This window comes from Condylura cristata, unplaced genomic scaffold, assembly GCF_000260355.1.
Source record: "Condylura cristata isolate star-nosed mole 26May11 unplaced genomic scaffold, ConCri1.0 scaffold00025, whole genome shotgun sequence".
NCBI lineage: Eukaryota > Metazoa > Chordata > Mammalia > Eulipotyphla > Talpidae > Condylura > Condylura cristata.
In genome coordinates this window covers 2624012-2636025 of record NW_004567126.1, presented here as the reverse complement: position 1 = coordinate 2636025, position 12014 = coordinate 2624012, and the positions used below count along the sequence as shown (strand labels likewise).

General features: G+C 33.6%; 1 protein-coding gene across 3 annotated transcripts in view; it reads right to left on the bottom strand.

The window, feature by feature from the left end:
* Positions 1-12014, bottom strand: part of DYNC2H1 (dynein, cytoplasmic 2, heavy chain 1) — a 250498-nt gene that overhangs the window by 226724 nt on the left and 11760 nt on the right. For all 3 annotated transcript variants that reach the window (XM_004689056.2, XM_004689057.2, XM_012729844.1), the window contains exons 12-18: positions 9930-10125; positions 8280-8375; positions 4990-5142; positions 4328-4426; positions 3471-3610; positions 3163-3391; positions 2138-2265 (exon numbers count right to left, since the gene is read on the bottom strand). In XM_004689056.2, coding sequence (XP_004689113.1) covers positions 2138-2265; positions 3163-3391; positions 3471-3610; positions 4328-4426; positions 4990-5142; positions 8280-8375; positions 9930-10125 — 1041 coding nt within the window. The remainder of the gene's footprint in view (positions 1-2137; positions 2266-3162; positions 3392-3470; positions 3611-4327; positions 4427-4989; positions 5143-8279; positions 8376-9929; positions 10126-12014) is intronic.

Sequence of the window (12014 nt, the reverse complement as noted above, 5' to 3'; positions counted from 1 at the left end):
CTCTGCTTGCAGAAGCCTTCCCACACCTTAGGTCCCTGCCTGACCTCCTTCCCCTCTCCCCCCACCACAGCTTGATGATTGGGGCTGGTCCGGACACCCACTTTTCAACCTTAGATAGAATGTAACTGCCACAACCAACCTACCCAAACTTATGTCCTTATCACACTGTCTGAAGTCCATCACTAGAATACAGATTTTCTGATCTGTTATATCTCTAAAAAGTACCCATAAAATAAATATCTGTGTATAAATTCATGGGTATTTTAGCTTAGATGAACATGTAAGAAATAGCAAAATGAAAAATGGAGTATCAAATGAGCATTCTTTCTTTGTTTTGTTTAGTTTGGGCAGGGAAGCATAAAGAAAAAAACAAGCACAATTAAGAGTAAGCAGTAGTGATAGCCGGGTAGGCCTTAAGCAGTCAATGAAAAAAAATCAAAGATAGGGTGAAAGAAAGGATCCAATAAAGAGAAACTTCACATACAAGCATCATATACATTTCAAAAGCAGTTTTTCTTTACTTTAAACTAATATTAATGAAGTTCTCCCAATCATCTAAATTCAAATTCTCATCATTTATCTCATCTCTGTTTCCCATCTCTGAAATTTCCACAAAAGGCCTCTTAATACTTTCTATTTCCATCTGCCTTATCTTGAGTGCCGATAGATTAATTTAGTCAATTACTTCTGATCTGCTGGACAACTAAGTGCTCTTCCTCAGGGACCCTGTTGTTCTACCACACAACTCATTCATTTCTTTCAGATTACCATTGTGAATTTAACATAGCTGTGATACTGATACATTCCTGTTTAGAAACTTTCAATAGCTAACCATCCTAATGTGGATAAAATCCCAATTCCCTATTGGAATATTTTAAAATGTAAGATTCTCCAAAATTTATAGCATATCTACCTCTGTCTAGAGACATCAGTAGCTAATAAGTATGTAACTCTAACCAAACCCCTGAATACATTAACCAAATTAGTTGACAATATTTTCAACTAATCCCTCCTTTTAGGGTTTCTATTCTAATGTTCAATTCTTGTTTCTACCTGTTAAAATTCTAGTTCAAGTATAAATTTGGTCTTGTTTTATCCCAAATTGATAGTATGGCATCATCCTGTAAGTTTCAGTTCATTCTCCAAATGGAATACAGATTAATCTATCTGGTATTGATAATACTAATATTTGTTGCTACCCTATAGCAGTAATTTGAATGCAAATGTTCATTTATCCTCAAGACACAATGAGATAAACAGTGTTATTTTAACTATTTCAAACTAAACAAATTGAGGTTCACTGGGTCTGAACGATCACCAAAGTTATGAAGCTGCTAAGAGTCTCCTAACTGCTGATACAGCTCCCTGTGTGTGACTTAATCATTAATACAATTACTGTGCTACCAGAGAGCAAGTAATTTGATCTCAGCTTGAATAGTCTTCTCTAGTCCCATAAAACATGTTTTATCATGTTACATCAATAAATGCTCAGCAGATATTTACTGAAAGAATTGACTAGTTAATGAATTAAAGTGATGTTATCTTTTATAATTAACAGAGATACAATTACATAGGCAATAGGCAATAAGGTATTGAACTTATTACAAAATCTGGCTCAGTGATAGGAATTTCAGATAATGAAGAGATACAATTTCATGCAGCTGAGTTATGAGATATCCCTATGAGAATTTCCTCAATATTTAGGGTACTATCTAGATATAGTACTGTGTTGTGTCTCCCTCTCTCCTCACCAAAGCATTTGAGAGAAAACAGAGCAGTACAAAAGCAGAGTCAAATGACTTCAGTTTTATTCCCTGTCCATGCTCACAGTAATAACTTCTTACCATCTTTAGCCTGTGTCTACGCATATCACATATTAAATCCTCCTCCAAACCTGGGCAGAAGTCTCCAACACCACTCTACTCTATCCAAGGAGGTCTCCACCAGAAGAACCTCTAGAAGAAAAACTTCTTTGAGTCTCAGCATTGCTCTACTCAAATGATACTAAAGTGTCAAAGCTGAGCTTCTGAAAGGTAGAATGTTCAAGTGTAACTTGACTTCAATACTACTAAGTGAAGAAGAGTCCCTACTAAACCTTGCAAAAATTTATAATACACAGTACTATTTTAACTTCTACCTTGGAAGTCGTTCAACTTCTTTCCCTTTTATTTTCAGAGCTTTAAAATTCTTCTCCCAATCATGTACAGTAGAAAGATGCTTTTCTACTAGAGCTTCCATATCAGCTTGCCCAATTACAATCCATTCCTGTTTAAAGAACAGACACTTTTTAAACAAGCAGAATAAATCAACATGCAAAAGACTAAAGTGCCATTATGACCAATAAAAAGGGCAAATGTGAGCTATTCAAGTAAATTTCAATATAAGCATGTAGTTGCCATCATTATTGCTTAGCCTAAAGAATGACCAGGAAAATACAATAATCGTAAAACTTTAAATAGAACACAAACCCTTTAATTAGATCCTCAAATTTGATATATCTATATATATACAGACACACAATAGATAAATGTACAGACATACATGCACAAGATCAGAACTATTTCTGCAAAGCAAGGAACTACTGTAGTCTACAAATCTGAAAAGATTCAGATTCAATTATTTCTAAAATCAAAATGCAGAAACATTGCAGCAGCACTTAAGAAACTGGTTGAAAAACAGAAACTTGCTGAATTCTACAACCAACAGAAAAAAGCAATGAATGTAATTAAGGTTTATCTTTTGAGTCAGTGAGCATGATATGCTGAAACTAAAATAAAAAGTTAAATTCACTTTCATTAACTTTAAGAACTACCCCCACAGATTACTGTTGATCCAAAGAAAATAAAGGATCTATTTTCCTTAGAAGAATTAAAACTTATACAAAGGAACTGTGTCACATTACAAATTGATACACAAAATATTCAGAAAAAGAGAAAAAATTAGCTTACTAATTTTAAATAATGAAATACAAGAATTTTAATGTAACTTCTCATTTTTAGTGTAAGTCTAAATTGCATAAGAATACTCTCAACTCTAGCTCTTTGATTTGTCACATTTTTATTTTATCAGTCAAGACAAACTATTAATTTTGTACATTTAACACTAAATCAGTCAGCCGATAAAATATTATTATTGAATGATGGCAAATCACATGTTCCATACCTTATGTTGTTGCAAAACAGCTGACAATCTCCTAAACAGATCTTCTGCTTTGCTGAAAATAGTCAAAAATCCACTGGCATTTCTATCAATCATAATAGTAAAGATTGATTCATCTCCTGCCTCACCAACTCCCTTAAACTGATTAGGAATACCAATGAATCTCTTCATTTCTCTATAATACTTAGCTCGGATTTCTTCAAAGGGGGGTCTGAATTGTAATCGTCCTTGTCTGAAAGTAAATAAATAACTTTAAAAGATAAATCACCAGAAAATAATACATTGATAGTTAGGTTTTGAAAACACCTTACTTGTATGTTAAGTCTATATTTATTTCTGGCAGATTCTCATTAAGTGCTTCTAAGCCCATCTGATACTGATGTTCCAGAGCTTTATACAGTTGATGATTCCAGTGCTGTTTCCACGCGTGCATGTCACTTGCTTGGAATCCCTAATGTAATATTTACAGTTTTAATTAAAAATTAGGTGTGCAAATGTGGATGTCATTTAATGCTTTCTTATCTCATTTTACTTATCTTAAAATATGCAAACAACTCCATGTTAATTGCAGAATGAGATTTTATTTAAGATAAAATATGAAAATGTCTAATTTTTATGCTTATAAACAGTGTCCCAAAATAAGTAAAATTCAAAAATCAAATTACCATTAAATTAATTTCATATTTGTACTTTATTTTATGTTTTGAAAAATATGATTTTGTAATCATCTTATTCCCTTCTCAAAAATTTTCATTAAGTATAGCTCCACCCTTCCCACTCCCTAAATAAAACACTGCATACTTAAAAGCATAAGAAATTTAAATATCAAGATGCTTAGAATAGTTAACACACTCATTTGCTTCCACATAACATTGTGTTCTACAGATGTTACAATCACATCAAAGAAAACTAGCAAATAATAGTCAAGCACAAAGTACCAAAACTCTGAATTGAAGGATTTGGCATTTTATAAAATATACAGTTTTTACTCATATTTTTAAATGTAAATGTACTGTTAGTTTATATATAACTAACTAGAACTCTAAATTACCGAATGTAATTTAGATTTAAAGATAACCTTTATGAACTTTCCAACAATTCATATATTGCCATACTGGAAAGACGGCATCACAAAGTGTAGACACAAAGTAAAGAAAGCATACTCTACCTGTGCTTCCACACTTGCTAAGCCAGTTCTCAATTCTTGCAGTCCATCTTTCCAGCGCTGTTGCTGTCGAAGCAGGTCAATATTCATAAGGACTACCACCTGTTAACAATTAAAACTTAAGACTCAAAGTATCTTACAAACAGCCACTTTCAGGGGAACAACCTGACTGATATCACCTGAAGCAAACAATCCAAGGTAGCAACCCTCTAATTAGACACACCCATACCTATCTAGTCTATGCAATTTGGAAAGCAAAGTGTTACTTTGGTAGAATTCCTTCAAAACTACATAACCCAATCAAACATGAGATAACACATATCCCCCAAATGGGTAAACTGACTGATCAAGTATCAAGGTGAGGAAAAACAAGGGAGGATTGAATAGAAGGAAACTACAGAGTTAACTACTAAATAAAGGGTGGGACCCTGGATTGAATCCTGGGGGAAAAAAAACAGGTATCTGTGGAGAAGTTACACATTTCAAAAAGGTTGGTTTCCAAGTCTTGATAATTGTGCTTAAATTGTTAAAATAGGGGAAGTGAATCTGTACAATTTTTTCAAATTTTAGTCTCAAATTATTTTCAAATATGTTATTTAAAGTTGCATCCTAATTACTTTTTAATTAATGCCATTCATAGTTTTCTCAATTTTATAATTAGATACCTTTTCACAAAATGTAGTGTGCCATTTCCTCAATTTTCTATTTTCAGTAGCAAGTCGTTCAGCAGCATTTTGGAGCTTTTGGATGTAGCCTTCTAATTCTTTAGGGTTGTCCCATGTAATCTGTGACTTTCCTCCACTTCCTGCTTTAGAATTCTAAGGTACAACAAATATTTACTACATAAATGCATTTCTTTTTTCCAAAAGATTCAACATCTCTATGCAAATTTTAGTCTCAAACTCAATCTCAAGTCAAGGTCTTTATGTTTCACTGGAAGTGGTAAATGATAAAGCATAGTAAGTTTCTAGACTACAGTAAACTCTCAGTAAATTCTTAGTAAGGCCAATTGGCTATACAACTATCATTTATGTATCTTTTCCATCTTATAAATGATAAGACTGTGCAGCCCTCGGCTGCCTCACCAATTCTTTCCAGTATCTTCCTCTTACAAGTAAAATCGCCAGACACAGCACAATGCACAAGCATATGAAAACTGAAAGAACTAAGAAGCAGACAGCCTATAAAGTTTGGAAATTGAGGAATACACCAAATTTCCTCGCAGTCCCCTGTAGGCAGAACAAACCTCCAGGAGAAGCCAGTTCCTCTAGCCAAAGGATTAGAAAAACATTATCTTAATATCTTACAGGAGGCAATAAAACCTTGCAAGTGGGGCACATTTTCACAAGGTGTCAATGTCAGTAAAGGGGGCCATGAACTTTTATCTGATCATATGAGTTGGTGCAAGTCCATGTCCCAACTTAGTCAGGGATCGGCAGGACCCAGAAAACCATGGAACATACACACTCATCTAGTCCTCATACTACACCTTGTTTCAGATTTTAAAATGAATTTCTGAGAAAGAAGTGCAAACCAAGTGACAGTGAATTCCTAAGCCTAAACCATGGAAGCCAAGAGGAGGACGTGGAACATTTTTAAAGTGCAAACATGAAAAAGAACTGTTAAACATGAAATTGATGTCTGGTGAAAATATCCTTCAGAATGAGCATAATAAAAACATTCTTAGATAAAGAATAAGTAAGAGCTTGTCACTAGCAGAACTACTCACAGAACAAAGTTAAATTAAGTTATCTAAATAAGGTTGAAATGATAAACTAGAAACTTAGAGAACATTAAAGATATGAATGTTTAACAAACTATCCTCTTGAGTTTCTTAAAGTATAGTTGATGATTAAAGCAAAATTATAATGCTATCTGATGTGGTGGTCTATGTTTATAGAGGAAATACTAAAGCAAATATGTTAAAGTGGGAAGGCAAAGAGACCTAAATAGAATCAAGAGACCCAATCATATATCAGAAGTGAGTTTCTAGACTAGATAAATAGCTGATGAACAAATGAACCAATACAGTTATAATAAATATAACAGAATATTCTGTGAGTCAGTTCAAGAAGCATTTGTTGAATAATTTGAATAATACTATCCCCACATTCTATTGTACTGCTAGAGAATATGAGAGTAACTAGAGTCACTAGTCTACAACACAGTGAGTGTTCAGAGGGCAGCAAGAACCTTAATGTTCTTGTTTGAAATCCACTGCTTGTCTCATTTTATGTGTATTAAATATAATTATTTACTTCTCACAAGCCAATTTCTCTAAGTTTCTAAGAATATCAATAGATGTTAATTGAACTAGAGAAAATATTCTAAAAGCTTACAATTAAAACATAATATATTTAGTGAAAAAAGTCAGAATAATAAAGTAGGGTCCCATTTTCAAAAAACACACATAAATTACTTATAAATATGCATTTTAAAAAGTTTAAAAAGATATATATCAGACTATTATAAAGGTCATTTTGGGTGGTATATTTTTTTTTCCTTTCATTAACTTTACTTTTGCAATTCCCATTATATGTTGGTAGTAAGTTCTGGCAACAGGGAAAAAACTTTAATAACATTTATAATATTAATTATGCAATAACTAAGTTTAGGTCTGAGAAGTAGTATGTAGAAGGTATGTAGAAGATATTTACCATAGCAGGTTTTACAGCTAAGCCTGAAAGCCCTGTCTTATAATAAATGACAGGTCATCAACTGGAACATAGAAATTCAGGTTTAAGGGATGTTCCCACCATCCCAACTATTGTACTTAAACAATATGGTTTATGCTGAACATACTTTCTCTGTACCTGGAATTTGGATACCTACTAGCAAAAGATATCAGCCCCTAGTAAAAGCCTGGCACTAAATCACTAACAACTTTTCTTACTGAAACATCTCACATGTTCTACAACCAGTTGCTAGAGGAACAAAGCATGCACTGACAGAGGACTCTTGAAAACTGGTACATGGTTTTCCCAGAACTCAGCCTATGCATCTCTCCCAGTCTTGAGTTTGCTTTGCAGCTTTTCACTGTAATAAATCACTGCTGTGAGTCCAACTATAGCATGTGTCTTGTGAGTCGTTCTAGCAAATTATAGAACTTAGGATAAGCTAAGGATCATGACACAACTAGTTATCCACTTCAAAAGAAAAGGGGGGGGGCGCTTCCCTGGTGGTACAGCGGGTTAAACAACAGCACTAAAAAGCTAAAGCCACTTCAGCATGAGTTGGATCCCTGCCCCGGAGATGACCCCCTCATGGCACTGCAGACCTCTCTGACTTGCCCGCTGCTCCCCTCAGCAGTGTACTTCGTCAGTTGGCCTGTTCTGCTCCCCAGTCCATCTCTGGTGAATCCTCTCACCACCCCTGCACCTCTGGCCTGTACCCCAGTTCTGCATAAATAAATACGTCTTTAAAAAAATAATAAAATAAAAAGGGGGAAGGGCCATATGTCTCTTCTACACATTTTTTGACGTATTTCATATCTATAAGAACCAAAAAGTTAGACTAAAAGTTAACGGTAACATATAGCTTAAAACTTGTTCTGGGTTTCCTCATTTCATGTACATAGATATATAAACAAGCACAGATGCAGAGCAAAAATATCTTAACTGATAAAATTAGAAGGCAATAGAAAAGCACTAAAAGGTCTTATGGAGGAGGACCTCCTATTTCTTTGGTAAATATGAATACAATATTGAGTAAATATAATAGCTACAATTTGTATACTATGTATATTAACTCAATTGATCAAAAGGAACACCAAAACACATTAACATTATGACGACTTAAATCTACAATTGGGAAAAAAAAAAAAAAAAATTGTTAAGACTGAAGGAAGTTACTGAGGAGCAAAATAAGCCAGAGATGAGTGGTTGTTACACTAAAGAATATCAGGAGAAACACTTCACACGTAAAATTGGAGTATGACATACAAAGGGTCATTTACCTTAATTATCTGCTCAAATGCTAAGGCAGACTGCAACATCATTGGTCTCTGACTTTGAATCATTTGTTGATCAATAGAATTGTAAAAATGTGCCACCTATAAATTAAAAGTTCAAATACCAAGAGTTGCTTAATAAATAGAAGTTTAATTGTTCATTTTGAACTGTTAGAATGGAAATAAACATTTATTAATTCTAAGCATTAATAAACATTTATTAATTCTAAGCATTAACAAAAACAAGTTTTTCTAATCTATGAAAAGGTTCATTTGATACAACCTCTGATCCTACCTAGAAACAGAATTGACAATTCCCACCTCTATGCCTTCACAGGCATAGAGCATATATAACACAGTATTCATATTTAAAAGTTTAATCTCTGTTGAATATCTGTCATCAAATCCTAGCTTCATTACTTGATGCACTACAAAAACAGCATCACAAATCTAATCTCCAATTTGTTGAAAAACAGGGCTAACTGAAATTACATAAGTAAAGCATTGATCAGACCTAATTTTCATGAGAAATCAATGTTTAGTTTGCTCTCTCACAGTAGACTAGTAGTTCTCAGAGGTGGCTGATTTGCAGCTCAGGGAACATTTCACAATGTCTGGAGATATTTTTCATGATCAGATCAAGACAGGTGCTACTGGCTAGGGATGATGCTAACCATACAATGAACAGGACAAGATCCATGAAAAAGATATGGTAAAAAAATTCAAAGGGCCAAGTCTGATAGTAACATATTCATGTTTATACCTTCACTACACTGTCTGTGACAGTGTTCAATGAATCTCTTGAATAAATGTATAAGTGAAAGACCAAATACACAAGATACTGTTCCCCTTGTGACCTTATAAGACTTAAGGAAACAATTGAGAAAAACATTCTACTACAATATGAAAGTGTCCTAAGAGCGATTTACACACTACACACACAAAAAGGAACAGTGAAAGGAAGCTATGATAATGGAAGTGACTTTGTGGTTGGAGCTAAAAATGACTGTTTTCCATTCAGAAGGAACAGATATGTCAGTTTACAGAGAAATTTTCTGGGAAGAATTATTACTGAGCATAGGGTACAGTTTGGGGGAAAGAATTATGGTAAATAAAGGTCAAAACTAATCCTAGCCAGTAGGGTTAGTTAGGGCATTATTAAGAATGGTGCTACATGCCTTGCTAAGGAAATAGACAATGAGGTGATAATAGCTAGTTTTTTAAAAAGGAAATGATATATAACAGCAAGCAAACTAAGGACTGACTTAACAAGCAAACTAAGGACTGACTAACAACAAGGACTAATCTATCAGTCCATTGGTTCTCTTAAGAATTCTCCCCTGTGAGCTAGGCAGAAAAACCTTTAATTAAAAGTAACTTTAAGATCCATACAAGAAAAGAAAAAGAGGAACAAGAATAATATTCTCATTTTCAAATGTACATAGAATGAAAAGCAGTAACTATAATACCACAAGTCAATAAACTTCTATGTAGGTTTACAAAGCAAACTGTTCTACAGTTCTTTAGGAAAACACAGTTCCACAATTACATTACATTAGCCTAAAAAAGAATCAAAAGGAAAGAACAAAACCCTTAAAATACTTTAATAATAATCAGACTAGCCATGTTTTAAAAAATATTAATATAATTTCATACTTGTTTAAGAATAATTGCTTGCTTGCAGAATTTTTGTGCTATGTTGGCAACTTGCTGTATTTTGGCAGGAATGACAAAGCCAAGGGCAGAAAGCTGACGAACTTCTCTCAGAAGAATCACCAAACGATCTGAATAATGCACTTTTAATGAGCCATCATTAGGATCCAATTCCATAATTCGACTACTAGCCTCAATGCTACAAAACAAAATGATCTGTTAAATTTCATGCTCTCATTTTCAACTATTGAAAAACAGTTTTACAATTTTGTATAAACATAAAATTAACTCAAAGTAATTCTAATAACAATTTCAAGCATGTGTTTTTTTTTTTTTTTTTTCAGATGATCATTTTCAGTTCGGATTTGGTAACAAACTGCAACATCCAAAACATGACATCATGCTAATTGTTCTTTTTTTTTAAGATTTATTTATTTATGCATACAGAACTGGGGGATAGGCCAGAGGTGCAGGGGTGGTGAGAGGATTCACCAGACAGAGTGGGGAGCAGAACAGGCAGATTGATGAGGAACACTGCTGAGGGGCACAGCAGTTGAGATAGGAGAGGTCTGCTGCACCATGTGGGTTACGTCTGGGGCAGGGGCTAAAACTCCTCTCACTGAAGAGTCTGTGGCTAGCTTGCAGTGCTGTGTCCTAACCTATTGCACCACTGGGGAGGGCCCAGTGCTAACATTTCAACCAAGAAGTTTTTGAAGTTAAAGCTGTCAATCTTTCAATCACCAGTTAAGATTCAAATTTGACAACTTTACCATTAAAAAAAAAAGATTCTGACTCAATTTCTAAAAGTAGTGAAGATTATTTTTTCAGTCATCCTACTTGCTTCTTTAATCCTTTAACAAGAATCTTAAAGATGAACACCAAGAAGATAGTAGCGGAGGTACTGAAGTATATTCAGCTCCTCCATTCTGTTGTGTTTCTTTTAGAGGCAAAAAGAGCAAGTTTACATTGGACATTCAAATCAACATAGATTATGAAAATGCTGGGTGAAATTAAGTATGAATTATTGTTTCATGACTTAACTTTCAGAATCAGGTATCTATAACACTCATCCTTCAAAGATTTCACAAGAGAATTTGTAGGTCTTACAAAGACTTGCTACTGAAAAACAAACAAGTCTACTCAGCCTACAAACACATAAAATAATCAAAGAAGACACTGAAAATCAACGGTAATGATTTCACCTAAACTTTGCTTTTATGAACATAAAACATCAAAAAAGAAGTGTAATGGTGACTTAAAATAATCTTTAAAATTAGTTTCAACGTAACACTTTCTGTGGAACAGTCATTAAATTTGCATCACATATTAGTGCTGGGGTAGGGATTGGAGGGTGGTGTCATTGTCAAGGAGAAAGCAGTGCATTAGAAAAGTAAGACAGGTTTGCTTGCAGCAGGCCTCAGTCCTTTGGGACATGGCATACCGAGCAGATTTCCACCAAAGATAAAGTAATAAAGTGCCTATTTCCCCAAATTGGTTGACTGAAGAACTTTTTTTTCTAGTTCAGGGAAACTTTCATATTTTATATTCAGAATAGAAGGGAGACAACTAAATGACATAAAGTTCTATCTTTAGTCCCTAGCACTTTTTATTTCTTTTATTCTTCTTCTAGATAAAATACTAGATAAAAGAAAGAAAAACTTATTATTTCACCTAAAAAGCTATAACTTTTTACCTAATTGTCCTTTATAGGAAAACAGAGGAAATGAGGAGAAATTCTCATTAAAGTTACTTTGTTTTTATTTAGGTAATAATTGTTTTGCATTACTATATATGATTGGCTTCTGAAAACTTACCCAATAAAATAAGTATCTAAAACCTAAAATGGGTGGATTTTTTGCTTTTCTTTTTCCCTTTTTATGTCTCTTTTTGTTTGGGAGATTTATATATATGTGTGTATATATATATGTATGTATATATGTATATATTTATATATACATTATATATAAATATACATTATATATTTATATATAAATCTCCCAAACTATATATATAAACTTATAAAAATATATATACACACACACACACATACATACACACACACACACACATATATTAGTTTATAGATGG